The following is a 16,513-nucleotide window of genomic DNA, read 5'->3' as shown; positions in this document are numbered from 1 at the left end:
CCCTGCTTTTTTTGTTGTATGGTAATAATTTAGTGTCTGTGGTTAGTCATACTGCGAATATTGAAATGTCGCTGGATGATATCACGATTTATACAGAAGTGCAGTCTGCTTCAGAACAACATCGGCTAGATAGGGCTTTATTTGACATATCATCTTGGTGCGACAAATGGGGCATGAAAGTTGGCACTACAAAAATAGTTCTTTTCGGTATGACCAGGAAACAAAACCCCCTAATTTTAGGTACAAAATAAAAACACCTTAATCGAGGAGGTTAGTAAGTTTAAATACCTAGGTGTCGTATTAAACTCCAGCTTAGATTGGAATGACCACGTTCGGCATGTAACTTCTTCAGCGCTAAAAAAACTTGCTCTTTTACGGCATAAAGTTCAAGGTACACCTAGTAACGTTAAACGTTTAGCGTACAATTCCATAATTAGGCCTAAACTGGAGTATGCAGCAATTTTTTGGGACCCGCACACGAAAAAAACATGAAAGAATTGGAGAAGGTGCAGAGGAGGGCTGTTCGCTGTATTTATAATAAATATATTAGAACTTACTCTCCGTCAGGTATTATGGCACTCAATAAAATCCAATAACTACACATTAGACGCCAAATTGCCCGCTTAGCTTTTCTGGAATCCCTATTTGAGAATAAGACTGGATTATCACCCACTGAATTCATTAGTTCGTTACCCACATGAAAAACACGACGCACACATAGCCATAGTTTATCCCCATTCCTTGCCCGAACAAATACTTTTAAGTTTTCATATTTTCCACGCACGGTACATTACTGGAATAAATTGCAAGAACAAATTTTTAGTGGAAATTTCACGAAAGCCCTACAAGATCATTTTAGCAACTTTTAACTACTGACGTTAGGGTTCTTAGCAACACTTCTCAATGTTGTACGTGATTTTCCAGTTTTATTTGAATTGAAAACCCTGTTTTGTTTGTACGAAAATTTAATTTCACCGTGGCCTGTTTATTTTGTAGTGTACAAGTGTATTCTGAGTTGATGTTACCCCATTGTTTTTATTGCATTGTATGTCATTGTATGTGCGTGCACATTTATTTTGTTCTGCCCTTCCTGCTTGGACCATTTAGTTGGTCTGCAGTATTGTGTAAATAAATAAATAAATAAATAGAATATACGACACAGGGATACAACGAAAGACGTTGCGACGGCACGGGTTACGTCAAGTCGAACCGGGTGCCATGTTTGCTGTTGTGCGCGTAGTTTATTTCCTTGGGGCCGATAGTTCAATGATTACGGGGCAATACATTTGATTTTTGCGGAATTTAGAGCATGCGTTTTGGCGACTCGCCGTGTTTGCCGTTGTGTGGGGTTTCTGTTTGAAAATTGTGTGCAATAAAATTCGAGTTCCGGCCTTTTATAGCGGGAAGAACACTAGCCCAACACGATGTCACAAACCCACAAAACCTTATATAACCCGTTGAAACTTTTGTGGACACTCATATCTCATCAAGAGACAAACATCACATAGTAATTAAGGCACACTACAATAGTGCTTAAAATGTTTCCATTCTCTAAGTTAAGGATTATATTTTAAACAGGCTCGATACAGCCTTAATGATTAAACGCATGTTGCCTACAGTTCTAGCACGTAGTGATAATTTGGTCTTATGGCAGGTATATTCTCAGGATGGATCCCGTGCTTACTACACCTTTTTTCCCACACGTTATTGGCGCTGACGACAAATTTCTGTACATTTGGCCTGGCGGGAAAAGGTCCGTCTTGATGACCACGCAGGGTCAAAGGCTTGGTGTGCTTTCGTGTACTCTATATGGGCATATGGCGACGCTGGGCTTGTAATCCTGTGACCGGCTGAACTATATATTTGACTGGTGATGTCCGCTGCACAACACGGCAGGAACCATTGTACCGTGGCAGCAACTACTTTTCAAATGGGGAGCCCTTTTTAAGTGCGAATGCACTTTATAAGCGACCCCAAACCATCCACCGCCGGCGGCGGCGGCGGCGGCGTCCGCAGTGCTCCTCTATATTTAAAAAAGAAACAGCATCCGGCGCCAGGTTTCGATCCGAGGACTTTGCGGCCGCAGCGCGACGGTCTACCGACTAAGCCACGGACGCCACGCTGATATCAGTGTGAGTAACGCGCCTTATATCTTTAACGCATTCAAACTACGTCGTCAGCGGCGTGCGTTGGCGACTCAGCGGCGTTATAGCGGCTTGATAACTGCGTGGTCTACACGTGATACTACAAACCCGATGGAAGAGATGGAAGAGAAGGCGGCGAGGCGGTGGGCTCCGGGGGCCGAGCGCAAGCGCCGCAAGCGGGCCGACAACCGTGCATTCGCACTTTCACATTCTCCCCCTCGGGGAAATGCGGGGGAATTTTTTTTCACCCACAACCGGCATAAAATGTCGTTACTCAAATTGCTTATTCCGACGCTATTAGTGTTTGTTTGTATATGATTATTCACGTTCGTGACATTCGTCGGTTGTTTGCAATAAGAGAAGAAAGTCAAAACGATGACAAAGTGTAAATTCCAATGTACGCGAGAAGTCGGGTCCTCACACAAAGAAACGAGAAAATCCGTTCGTAGTAACGGCGGCAGGGCTCTAAGAATGCGAAATTGTGCCTGGTTACACTTATCTGATGCTACAAAAGTTGGAACCGTATAACCAAGGGTACGGTTTAAATGTTCGGCGTGGCAATTTTTTGCGATTAGTACCCAGTAGTGTGCGGTTGATGGACCCGCAGGCTTTTATTTATTTATTTAATTATTCAAGATACATTACAGGCCCATGAGGAGGGGCATATAGTAAGAGGGAGCACATAATATCAATATATTTAGTTTGCAAATATTATAACACCGGTAGGCGAAACTAACAACAGATATGAAGTAAACTGTATCAAACACGCATATACCCACAAACACAGACAAAATCGAATATGTGCGCGAGCATCGAAACGTCAAGTCGCGTTAACAGAAATTTCGTTGATTTCCGCCTATTTAGTGAAGGGTTATTCAAAAATGTACAATATTTATTCAAACAGCATTTATACAAAAATGAACAGGATCATACAGAACACGATAAGCGTATCAATGCACTTTGAAATATCGGACACTTGCCGAAGGCGAGAAAAAACAATTGTTGAAATGTAAATGTACGGTGAAAAAGGCCGACCAAGGTCACCGAGAAGTTCGCTGGGTCATCAATGACGCAAAATAGAGCCAAACCGCAGACATTTTGCCTAAGATGCCACAAGCGCCGCTGGTAATACGCGCTAACTAGGCTAAATTCAGTTTCCCCTAAAATTGAACCCTTATTTAGGAGTGAAGATGGCGTCCAATGAAAAGGACCCATCTCCGATAAACAGGTTGGTGGTTGCACCGGAACAACCTTTTGTGACGAATGGCGATTGTGAGGCTTCTCAGCGTAGTGACTCGGATGCACCACTTTCCGATTAGTGACACAACATCTCCAATACGAAGGGAATCCACGGCTATTTCTTTCAGTCGGTTCACATAGAGAAATATTGCAGTGTGGCGCGTTGCAATTGGTGATAGACTGTTTGTCAATGTAAGGTAATAACGGTGTGCAGAAAATAGCATCTGTGGCTTTGTTCAAATGCCCAGCGCAATAGGTTTCATATTCGTCGTAGTCTTGTATTCGCAAAACTCCGCATGCTAGGATTCCACCCGGATGTTTCAATGACAAGGCTGAAAACGTCGGTGGTGGTCCTAACTATTTCCTGCGTCAGCCATAGAGGTGCGGGTAAAACTTTGTAAGCGCACAAACTATGGTCAAGCATTCTTTATTACTCACAAAAAAGTTGTTTCAGTCTTTGGCAGAGTTAGGATCATGTAGGTGGTCACATACTGATCATATACTGCCTTGCTATGAGCGGGAAGTGCTTTTAAAGGAACACCGCTGGCATCACTGCAAAATTTAGTATCATGATCGGAACAAAATGGCGCTGTAATGGCTGGCATATAATCACTCAGTTTTGGAAATTCCATGACGCATGTCGAATACCAGTTTGAGAGACCGCTTTCAACATGAAAGATCTGGATCTTTGGCAGAACAGCTGATGCGAAGTAGCGAATGAAGCAGATAGAGGACGAGTAAAGGAAAATAACGTTCCTAAGTGCCGTACAGAAGCAGGGTTTCGAAATCATGCTGCTTCACACACCTTCTTGTCTGAGAAGACACCTTCTTAGAAGGCATGGCGTCAATTTGTAGGGACACCGTGCAACAGTTCCCTTGGGACGCGTGGTAGCTTTTTGTTTTGATCGAACAAGAACAACAACAAAAAACAACGCAGTTGGCATGCCTGCTGCCGTCTCGGCATGAGACCCAAGTATTACTCTCCTGGATGCATTGATCCCATTCAAAGGGGCGATCGGGGTAGTCTCTTAGTGGCGACAACCATCCCCAGGCATAGGGTCTCTCACGACGTCTAATACACAGCCATAGTGGTGCGGTTGACATTTGTTGAGCGTTTAGCATTTCTCAGGGCATTCTTACCCAGACCGATTAGTTGAATGTCGATACCGGGTTGGTTCAACTACCCTATAACACCAGTTTCTTCCTCAAAGCCAGCTTTTTTTTCCCTTGAGCAAGAACTGCGATGAATTCAGTACCTCTAGCGGCTGATTAAACTATATTGGGTGCTTGTCATCAAAATACCGCAATATCGGCAGAGACGTGAAAAGCTATGAACTGTCAAAAAGGCGATTGCAGAAGCAGTTCCTCCAAATATGCTCTATCAGAAATATTTTGATAACTTCGTTAAACATCCCACGCTTTGCATCGTTGCAAATGTGATTCCGAGATTTTGTGCTTGTGGTAATGAAGCCATTTTTAAGTGAATTAGTTTGCGCGAATTGGACGAAGTGCTAGCGGAGGAAGTACAGGTGCCATAATCTGCGATTGTGGTGTTTGAGAATTCATGCCCCAACGCGAACATCAGGCTGGTAGCAAAATACTCTGAATTTACACCGCGGCCTTAATTTGTAAGCTTTCGGTCGCAATCGAACTTCATTTCTAACTTTGATGACCTCGGCGACACAAATGAATACTCGTTTGTGGAAGCAGTGCGAAGCACGTCTTCGAAACGTATTACGTAGCACAGACGTGTGCGAAATCTGAGTCCACGCGAGTTGGGATGCATGATGCGCTTGATTGTTGCGTGCGTGTTACAGTATGAAGGGTATACGACAGAACATTTTATAAGGAACGATATACTCTGTTTTACGGGTATCAGGTTAAGCCTTGGGACTCTTGGGAATCACCGGAAATTGAGGTGTACTTAAGAAACGTACTCGCCCCGGCAAATAGTACAGCAGTTCATCGTTTTTAGGGAGTGGATACACTTTTTTATAAGTAATTCTTTTTGCACGTTAGTAGTGAAACCAAACTTATAGAACTACCTTTTTTGGGTGACCGGCACAATCGCTTTGCAAAGCAATATACTCCCACGAAAGTATCAGATGCTCTTTATTGAAAACCGCAATGCGGCTGGCAGGACAGAAAACTATCGCTGTGCTGAAGTAACTTGCGCACAGGCACTGTCGATAAACGCTCTTGACTCTCTCCTGAGCTATCGCAATAGGGCTTCTATCTGTATACCAGTTCCTCACACAATACCATGAACACCAACTTCGAATATCCGCTATTGCAGTTCACTAGGCAGTACTTCTGTTTGGATATTTTTCTTTGCATTAATCTCCATAACCCTAGGTTTAGAAGGACCAAACGGCGCACGCGTGTTTTCTTTTTTAAATGTCTGGCAGGCTTATTGGTGGTGCTCAGAAAATATTTTCTTTCTTTATGGCATATATTAAATTCTCCATAAAAACTATGATGTACCGATACAGAATCTCCTCCGGAGAAAAGCATATGACTAAAATTATCAGTAATTCGTTTCACACACAAATGGTATGTGAAGGGGGTCGTCCTACTTCGGATAAGAGCATTAGGATAGCATTTATATATAGATGATCCAAGAGAAACTTTCATAAAAAGCATACTGAACGAGTTTAGGTGAGATGCCTTCTACAAAAAAGCCTAATGACATTTGTTGAGCTAAAGCGTTTACATCTCCTCTTACAGCAACGAGCAAAATAAACTAAATAAGTGCTCACCGCTTTTGTTGGTGAAGGTTTTACCACAAATATGACTTGCATGTAAAATACTACACTGTAATTTAACCAGCAGAAACCAACCGACAGCCGGCTTCTCTAGGATGCAAACCTGATACTTCGAGAAAACTCGTTTAGTTTCTCTAGAAAATTACATATTACAGCAAGGAAAATGTTTCAGTGCAGAGATTGACGGGCAGAAGGGTTTTACTTTGATACAATATTTCTTACTGTTTTCTGTATTTGCACTTACCTCCGCAACCAGCTAAGCAGGCGTAGACGATCCACGCGATTCCTACAGACCACACGATTGAAGAAAGGGGCCAGATTGTGCCGTTCCACGGAGTGGGTAACTTCGGGTCGCAGATCCAATAGCCGAAAATGGAAAACAACAAGCAGAAGGCGCACAACATCCACCCGAGGTATACGTACAGCTGTAGAAAAAACACATAAAGGAAAAAAATGAAAGAAAGTTAAACGCTTGTGATACCCTCTGAAACTACTAGAACTGACTCGTAACCATGGCGGCGAGATGCCGCAGAGTAGGTGCTCGTTCACGATGCCACTCATCGCGGTATGTACGCGCTTGAAACTGACGCGCGGATGTCTAAAAGTTAAATGGTAAATTATATTGGGAGATTGGGCACCGCGCGCCCCCGCATGCCTCCGGGAGGCCTAACAAGGGGGCCGTTCACTCGATGGCGCCATCTGTCAGCCCACCGCTGGAGCTTCTCCAGGCGTGAGGGGGGTCGTTAACGTACATTGCCGGCCGCTGAACAACTCCGCCATTGCAAGACATTTCGAGGAAAGTGCAAAATCGGGCATCTTGAGGCAACAAATATTGGTTTGCGGCTTTTATGCCTATGTGCTGACGATACTACACTCTCACAGCCTGCCTCTTATGGCTTAAGGTATACCACGTTCCAGAACAATTCATACATTGGGTCACAAACGTTAATATTGGCAATGCAATTACATTAGTAACATTGCCTTTCCGGCGAGGGAATGTATGATGGTGGCCAGTCACCGAATATCCTAAAACGGTAATCGAAATTTTTTTTGGAACAGAACGTTTGCTCTTGTGACCCGCGATCCCGTGAGCATCCTGGTAATTCGCTCATATGTACTTGGTCCCCTACGCACCTGCATTACCGACTATTTTAATGCTAACAATAGTATTTATTTCTGCTGCCAACGCAGCGGGCGAACATACTTGCAAGGATGGAAACATGTATGAGAGACACATTGGGGCTGAGGTAACCAGTTAGGTTTAGTTTACTTAGATGCACCCAAACCACACCGCAACACCTGGTCGTCAGAATTTAAGGAATCAATAGGCGATCATATGAGCCAATGACACGGCAAGAGTAGACGTTTGGCATCCTGCCCATATCGCGGCGCCAGATATCATCAACAGAAATAACCGCTATAGAAACAGAGCAACCGACTAAAGGAAACGGGTAATAAGGCTGCACGTCATACCTTGTATTCCCCCTCTGCGCTCGGGCGACAAATGTTATATCATGAGGGATTTGATGCAGCGGTACGATCTATTTGATCGTATGGTTGGCTGAACACGAAAAAACGCAGCCAATAATTGCAATTTTTCTTTTACATCAATCTACTCAACTGTAACAAAAACCACAAGCTGCCCTGACAATAAGGGGTTTGCGCAAAGGTAGTCGGGAAAAGAGACAAAAGGCTTTTAATAGGAAAATACGGTACGCAAAAAAAGTACCTCCATTATAGTTGCGGAATACATGCTGCGCTCAGGAGGCGGATTCAAGAGCAGACCCCTACGAAAAACAAAGTGCGTTTTGTGTGTTGTGGCGGATCCAACTAGCGTGATCGAGCTGGACAAGGACGGTGCTGTGCCAGGCAGTTTTCAGCACAACGCTGAATAAAGAAAAAAATCGCTTACGGGTGTATACCTTATGGTCTCTTTCTGATTAGAAAGAGAGGGTGTTGCTGCGAGCAAAAGAATAAAATGACAGGTTTATTGTACACTTTCTGTAATTTTGTCCCGGTGTTGTTAGCAGCACGCGAATAAGAAAACTCCTGAGCTTTTAAGACTGACACAGATGCAGATATTCTGATCCTGTTTTTTTTTGACATGTGAACATGTCGTTGACGTCCGTGCTTTCGGCCCTCCGGTGGAAAACAGTTGTACCACTAATATCGAACCCCAAAGAATATATCTCAGATTCACAACCGCGCATTCGTATTAGACGCCTCAACAAACTGTAACGTCTAAAGCTTTATCGACATGCGTTCCAACACAGAGATGTAAATAAGTTTTTTACTAAAACGAGACGCTTTAACTCACTTTCGTGACATCACAAGATAGTTTTTCTGCATTCTGGCGGCATTCCCTAGGGGGCAGGTGTGAGTAAAGCAAACAAAAAACGCATTTCCACACACCACTGCACCAAAAACTTGCAGTGCGCATTGCGACAATGTAAGTACAAAAGGCCGTTCCTCATCCAAGAGCGTGAGGTGTATTCCGGGAGAGGCTTTGAAAAACCACGTGTAGTAATTGGGCGCTGATGCGTGCATAAGAAGCGATATCTTAGACCATGTGCTTGGCGATTCTCAAACCTGAGTTTTGTTGGTAGCAGAAGCTACAACTTGAAGGAACTTCCACCTGTGAAATGTGCAACCCCCCCCCCCCCCCCACCTCCTGCCAACTCTGCTAGCGGAAATGTTGGCATTCTAGACATCACGCCTTCGTTAAGATAGACCTTGCGATGTTCGCGGAATCTGCCACTGGTATCACCTTGTTGCTTTTTATCCCGCTTGATCTTGAGAGCTGGTAACGAGTTGGGAACACGGGATGATTTGATCGAGGCAGGGGGGGGGGGGGATCACGGTGAGGGTAGGTCTACCCGGTGCGATGCACATAGCTTTGATGGTTGCCTGGTGCCAAAACGCTGTGACATGGAGGACAGCGTGGGACTTACACCGCACCTCAGAAAGCACTACACGACGACAAGTTGAAAAAAATACAATGCAGGGTGTTTGGTGAATCCATGTTTTTACAAAGCAATGGGACCTACAGAAGTGCCGTCATGGCACTATTAACCTGGCTACGCGCTGGCTACTCCGTCGTCTTCGCAACTCGTCGTTGACCATGGTGCTACAAGATAATATGTTTATTGTTCACGCAGCAATAAGCAAACATGAGTGTAAAAGTTTATATTGTAAGTAGCAGTAGAATGGCTCTGCCAAGCTATAGCGGTAGTAGGGTGTACTTCTGTCATAAATTATTCGAGAAGATACGTTTATACTTTCACATGTGTATATAGAAATATTCGGCTTTATATTGATGGTGATCTATTCATTTAGTAGCAGGAAATCTACGGAGCTTGCAGTTCCAGCCAGAAATAGATTTTTTTTCTTTTAGTGCCGCTGTGGTTGCGAAATATTTCATCTCTTTAGGGTAATGAATTACACAAGCCTAGTAGTCCTTACTCAGAAACCTAGTCACTGCAGCCAAAGAAATATAGAGCACAGTTTATCTCTATTTATGTGCCGCTGTCACTTTTTTCATTGAAGTGGAATGTCTTGATGTATTATGTAAGCAACCTACGCAGAAGGAAGCAAGGAAGCGTTTTACCAGATGAGCTGTTTAAGCCCAAACTTGGTTCATTGTTGTTACCAAGGAACTCGTAGAAGAAAATCTCCCCAGGCGTGAAGCCCTCCGCACGACCTGCACTTATTAGCGTTTTTAATGTCGTCTGGTTAGGCATGACAACGTATAAAAGAAAAGCGCGCGCTGACAATGAATAAATATGTATTGACGTTTCGGAACCACATACGGGTTCCTTGTTCACTACGTAAGACAACAAGTCATCGTGAATTGTGTAGGCAGCATCTGACGTAGAGACCATGCGTAGACAGGAGGCAAAGTCCCATCCTTCTGGTTTATTGTGGCTGACGTTGATTCGATGAAAAGTGATTCCCGACCCGCCGAGATATGTTCTGTTCCTTAGCTAAAATACCGGTGCGTGTGCGTGTGCTCCTGGTGCGTGTGCTCCGCTATGGCGTTCTTCATGTGATTCTATTTTTAACATCACGTTGGTGCTCGCGAAGGCTTCCCCGGCCTCGACAATGTACACAAGACTGCAACCAGCACATGGTAACTTGAATACCACTCCAGGAAATAAATTCCTCTTCACTTTATCTGTCACATTCATCAGCCGGTTCAGGAGCTTGCTGGTCAGTACATGGGCAATGTACATGTCGTATTTTGAAAAGACGCGCCACAATCCTTCGCTTATTCCTGGTACGTAGTGGATGGCTCCGCGTTCTCGTAATGTCCTGTTGTTGGGCGCTCTTGGCTGCATTATCTTATTCTCAGGTCGGCAAATAAGTCGCTTAGGATAGCCATTGGCGATTAGTTCATAGAGGATCGTTCCTAATTAACGTTTCAGTGCACGGTCATCTGAGAAGATGCGTACGGGGCGCGTTTTCAAAGACGACACAACGGACCTCTTGTGGCCGACTTGGTGGCAATATTCAAAATTGAGGTAACGACCCGTGTGTCATAGCTTCTTGTACACTGAGAAGGTGAGAGCGAAGTCATCCTGGCGAATAAGAACATATAAGAAAGGAAGCATGTTGTCTTGTTCAAATTCCATTCCAATATGGACATTCTGGTCGTTGAGGCTGTCCAGAAGACATGGTACATCTTGCTTTTTTTTTTAAATGGAAGGACAGTCGTCCACATAGCGGAGAAATTCTTCGGTGCCGGTTTGAAGGTTGTCAATACCATCCCCTCTAAAGCTTCCATAACTAGATTGGTCGTAAGACGCACCCATCGCCGTGCTATGGGTCTGCTGATAGAGGCTTCTTTCGTAATAAAAATAGGTGTTGCTCAGATGAAACATCAGCAACTCACTGAGCTCGGGATGTCATTATGAGCGGATCGGGAAGACTACTGTCCGTGTTTATTGCTTCTTCGCACGTGGCTAGTGCTCGATCCCCTGGGACACTAGTGAAAAGAGACTTGACGTAAAACGAAACTATGATGTCAACATATTGACAAATGTCAACATATTTTTATTCATGGTCTGTGTTCGCTTTTTTTCGTACCCCAATAGGATGTCCTCGACCTCAGTAACAATACACACTTTATCACAGCTGCCACTCTCAAACATAACTTAACATTCTTATCGTTATTGATTGATTGATTGTCAGGTTTAATGCGCCGACGATTCAGAAGTGATGAGGCGCGCCCTAGTGGAGGGTTCCGGACTAACGTTGACCATCTGGTGATCTCCTAACGTGCGCCGAAGTCCCGAATACACAGGCATTTTTATGTTTTGTATAAGTCAGAACAGCGTTCTCCGTGACCGGGAAAACATCCTCACCATTATCTCTGCTTTTTCTAAGAGATACATCAGCCGTTTTTGTGAGCAGGAGAACATCAGTGACCAATTAAAACTCAACATATTACCTAAAGTTTGTTGCGCCGAACATATATATTCCAAATTTCTTCCACACTGCTTTTTTTGAGCAAGCACCCGTATCATTAGGATCTATTCATGGACAGTTACGAACTACGACGTATACACAAAATACTTTGTTTAAAATATGAATACCACGCAGGAATATTAGGGCTTCATAAAAGAGACCCTGCTAAGGTTATCTGCCATTTTCAAGTAGGCCTTTTCGACAAATGTACAACCACGGAAGGAAAGGTATTTTTACAAGAAACCCCTGTACATTTCTAGCAGAATGAGGCAAGAAATATCCTCACACAACTGCTACGTCAAAAACAGACGTGCGTTTCATTTATTTGGCGATTGTGGGACGAAGATCTGTTCTTGCTCTGTAGGCTGCGCAGTTTTCTTTTCCAACGACAGTTTATAACCCATACACAGCCACGTCTTGGTACAGTGCGTATTTTAGCCGGGCATATTCTCCTCCATGTGTTGTAGTGGTTCTCTTTCCCGAAGATTTTATTGATGCATCTACCTGTGGTAATCTTACAGCGTTTTTTTGTATGCCGAATAGAATTTTTATTTCTACAGTGAGTAATGTTTCCGAATGTGGTATCAGGGTCCGTTAGGGAATCAAAGAGCAGCTAGTTCTAACATACCTTTCTTGGGGGGCACAACGTCTTCTGTCGTTGGTTCAGAAAAAAGCCCATGAGCATACCTAGAAGGTATGGGCTCATGCGAAAGTATGTCTTATTGTACACATCTCGGAAGTAGTCGAAGTCCTTGTCCGTAAACCTGCGATGCAGCGAGATCAATATTTTTTGTTTCTGGACATGCAAGTCCCCTTCAAAATGAAGAATAAAGCGTGAAATTGGGTACACAAAAATGACACTGAGAGAAGACAGAAGAAAAAAGCAGGGCCTGGCACTAATACTTTTAGTCAAGATGTTCTGACGGAATTGTTGAATTAGAAGAAATACTGAGAGCAATAAAATGACGTTATTAGTAGGAAAGTAAACGTGAGACGAAAAAACAGAGCTAGAATCACAATAGCCTTCGGCCTATATTCCTCTAAATATGCTTGTTGTCTTTTAAACCTTATGAGGTTGCAAAAGTGTTTAGGAGCCTTCCGATTTCTAAGGTTTTTAAAGCTAACGTCAAATTTGAGGCATTACGGTGTCTTTGTTCGTGGCGCTGTATTTATACGTAATAAAGGGTGTGCACGTTTATTGGGGTGTTTAAAACTAACTTTTTATAGAATGATACGTAGCCTTTTCGAGCAATGAAATGCCATGTTTTTACAGTTATCTTATTAGTACTGCGGATTCCAGACACCAAATTGTTCAGACAAGTGTGTTTGGAACTGACAAGCTAAGGCAGCGGGGTATATAAAACTGTGAATATGTCACATAGCGCGCGTTACTTCGTTTCGATCATCGTGCGTAGCATCACCACACACGTGTTTTGCACAAAAAGAAAGTTTCTTTTTAAATATTCAGAGAGCCAGGTACACGCATCCGACAAATGTCTAGGAACGGAAGCATTCCAACACCCTCGAGCGAGATCTCTATATTCGGTTTAAGTTGCTGTGCAGCCTATTTGCTGTCTGATGCACTTTTCATGCTGTGTCTTTCCCAACAGCCTTGAGGGCACAATGTGGGTGGTTCTCAGTGACGCTGTTGGAATATTTCCTTAGTGCCTGATAAGATTGAGACCTGCGAATCTAGCTTAGAAACGTATTGGTGGCTTTATTGTGCTGTGGTGGCTGAGTACACAAAGTAGACTGGTGTTGGCTGTATTTAAACTAACAATAACATATCTTGCAATATGAAAACTTTCGGGGTAAATTTCCAAATCATTATAGAAATACCCTTTTTTATGTTTTGTTATCCTGAAATAGTGCACGAGATAAGAAATACTCTTTATATATCTAACACGTTTATAATTGGTATGCAGTATTTTGCACAAATGCTTCCGTCAGCTCGAAGGCTAGGATTTATCAATGACAGGATGAAGCCATTTAACTATGCAAGCATCAAATGCCCTTTACGTTGGTAATTCAACTTACACTCATGAGCCAAACTATCCTTTATTGATAACATGAAGGTTGATAAGGACCGTCTGAGCTATTTTTCGCACCTCAACGCTTCGTGTTTCACTGTCACAGTTTTTGTCAACTATCGCAGGATTTTTTATTTATGGTCTGGAATAAGTAAAATTATTTTTACCAAAACGCAGTTATAATACCCAGAATTATATATGTGGGCATAAACGCGTGTTTGAGTTTATAACACATTGTGCTGGCGAAAAACCAAATGTAGTTATAAAGCACACAATATGAAACTGTAAGCGAGTTTTTTTTTAACATTTTGTGAGTAATGCGCCATGGCATTGAATTAGGTTTTGCGAGTACGTGCATTTTCTTGTATATTTGGGTTTAACAAAAGGTGAGGGGGCTCATTCAGTTTTGAGATAATTGGGACAAGCTGTTTCGGCCTTTTAGTTACGCCCTCACAATAAGTTTTCCTTACTCTGCACATGTTAACCAAAAAGCGTTTTGTCAATGCCCAAAGTCAAACAAATATACTTATTCATAACTAAACGAGTGGTTGATGCAGCGGGCATTACTTTGAAAATGCTACGACCCAGTGCGCCCACTCCATACAGTGTATCACAATCTCGTCGACTGTTCGTAGAGAAAACCCTTTATGAACCGATTCGTTTTTGCTGACGCCCTGCACGACTGCAAAGCGGCTTCGAATGCACTTGTTATTGTGTAGTGAAGTGTTTTTAGCGGATTTTTATGGTACCTGTGAAGCAAGCGAGAGCCGAGAAACAAAATTGTTATCGTGGCCCAAACCGACGTGACCGAGCTGTTGTTATGTTCTATTTTAGATGGTTCCGCCGCAGCACAGGATTGCTGGAAAACTTTGTAAAAATAGGAAAGATGGTGTGCTGAAGAGAATTCCTACATAATTTTGGTAAAAAAAACTCAAACTCAAACCAGTCGCATTACCTTTTAGCACTTACATTAAAGCGATCTATTTTTCACGATGGTGTTTTATTGTGCCTGGTGCTTTCACTTCAAACAATGGCGCACAATTTCTTGTTCAATCTTGTGAGAATCGTCGTAATGAGTTTAGGGGGATGTGGCAGGGGTAGGGTTGCCGGGGATGCTACGAAAGACACAAATTATTAGGAGACAAAATAAACATTTGAATTGCCTGTTATAACAGTGCAGAAATGGAGCTGTTTCGTCTAGCTGCTAAGAAGCTACACTAAGGGTGAGTTGCTAAGTATTCCACGTAGTTGAAACTACCATTTTAGTAAGTCCAGGGAATGCTCACTAGTTAGCTAAGTCGCTTCTGTGACACTTGGCAAAAAGAAGCGGACTGGGGTGTGTCAGACAGCATTTGTTGAATTTTATTGATGGATTGTTGGATTCAACTCGTTGGCGCTACATAGGCGACGGGGCCGGCCGCAGTGGAGGGCTCAAGGTTATTGTTTACCACGTGAGTATCGTTACGTGCGCCGAAATCTCGAGAACACGGGGGGTTTCGCTTTTCCCAACCATCGGAAAAGCGGTCAGCGCGGGCGGTGGATTCTGGAAACCGGCATCAAATTTTTTTTGTATGCTGAACATCCGCTCGTATCCTGAACGGCAAGTAAGACTTGCGCTTCGGCCGACTATGCTTTTTAAGCAAAGCACAGTAACGATATCAATTGCTGCGGGATTGAATTGCAGTGTTAAGTAGCTGCGCTGCAAGGTGGCTCGAGTGGCTGGCTATGCCCAAATACGGTATTCGCAATATTTTTGTTTCGGTCGTATAATCGTGTAAAACCATCAAATATCGGCAGTGTCATGGACAATTTAATAAACCTGGCAGGTATGTATTCCAGACAATCGCAAAAACTCCTGGAGTTAGGAAAATATCTGTGCGCCACTTCCCTAAACAATTATAAAATACGTATGTTCGTTTCATCGTTATACCTGTACTGGAAAAATATCGGAAATTTACTAGTTTTAGAGCGTCTACGCAGGCGTCTTGCATGAGAAAGGGGAAAGTGTTCTTTTCTGTCTATATTGCCTTATTTTGAAGTATTTGTTGCTAAATGGTATTGGCAAAATTATAGTTTACAAAAAAACTGCCAGTTATGTAACTAGGTGGTGGTGGACATATAAGGTTTCGGAATAGTGTAAAAGTTGGGATATGTGTTTTACAAAAAGTAACTGCCTCTGTGTGACGTTTTGTGAAAGGTATTGCGGTGTGGTAAAGTTTCCGTTTGCAGTGCTCTAGTCTCCGCTTATATCATAATCATATAAACCCGCCATGCAAGCTTTTACAAAGGAAACGAAACTCCTATTGAAGGGTACAAAAGAAAACAAACCTCATGGTCATCAGGCTAGCATACGTGGCTGACGCAGTTATTGAGACGATTGAGAGAACTGCGATGATGAGGACACCAAGGCGAGGCTTCCTTCAGGAGACAGGAAAATGAGAAAAGTTTGTTATTTGGAAGTGTTAGATGACACAAACTAGAAGCATGACCACTGCAGTACGCAAAGCTCTTCCAAAACACCTAGCGCTGATAGAATCTTCGGAAACACGTTCGTGTTCGATTGGTATCATAACGAAGATGTCCAAAGCAGGCTTGCGTTGAACAACGAACATTTACTCGCCCGTTAAAAAAATTTAGAAGAGTTTGCAATGTGTTTATATATTGATGAATTAAAATGACCGGTGAATTTAGGTATGACAAAGTATGCATTTCTAGTGATTGATAGTAATAATGATTAAAACGTGATTATTCTGAACTACAAATTTGAATTAGACAATTGCAGACGATTAGATGCAATAAATGAATAAAATGTATTTGTAAATACGATTAGGTGTAATTGTGGGTAGATGAATATTTTGTGTTGCTATGG

At 42.9% G+C, this 16,513-nt stretch overlaps 1 protein-coding gene across 1 annotated transcript in view; it reads right to left on the bottom strand.

Annotated features, from left to right (window-relative positions):
- Positions 1 to 6,246: 6,246 nt before the first annotated feature.
- LOC144142030 (nose resistant to fluoxetine protein 6-like) overlaps positions 6,247 to 16,513 on the bottom strand; it is a 112,992-nt gene continuing 102,725 nt past the window's right edge. Inside the window, exons 11-13 of the mRNA XM_077673455.1 lie at positions 15,973 to 16,062; positions 12,243 to 12,378; positions 6,247 to 6,573 (exon numbers count right to left, since the gene is read on the bottom strand). Of these exons, the coding sequence (XP_077529581.1) occupies positions 6,367 to 6,573; positions 12,243 to 12,378; positions 15,973 to 16,062 (433 nt within the window). The 3' untranslated portion in view covers positions 6,247 to 6,366. The remainder of the gene's footprint in view (positions 6,574 to 12,242; positions 12,379 to 15,972; positions 16,063 to 16,513) is intronic.

Source organism: Haemaphysalis longicornis, unplaced genomic scaffold, assembly GCF_048455015.1.
Source record: "Haemaphysalis longicornis isolate Haplotype H1 unplaced genomic scaffold, Haemaphysalis longicornis Haplotype H1 scaffold_6, whole genome shotgun sequence".
Lineage (NCBI taxonomy): Eukaryota > Metazoa > Arthropoda > Arachnida > Ixodida > Ixodidae > Haemaphysalis > Haemaphysalis longicornis.
Note: the sequence above shows the minus strand (reverse complement) of the source record. Positions and strands in the feature narration are given on the sequence as shown.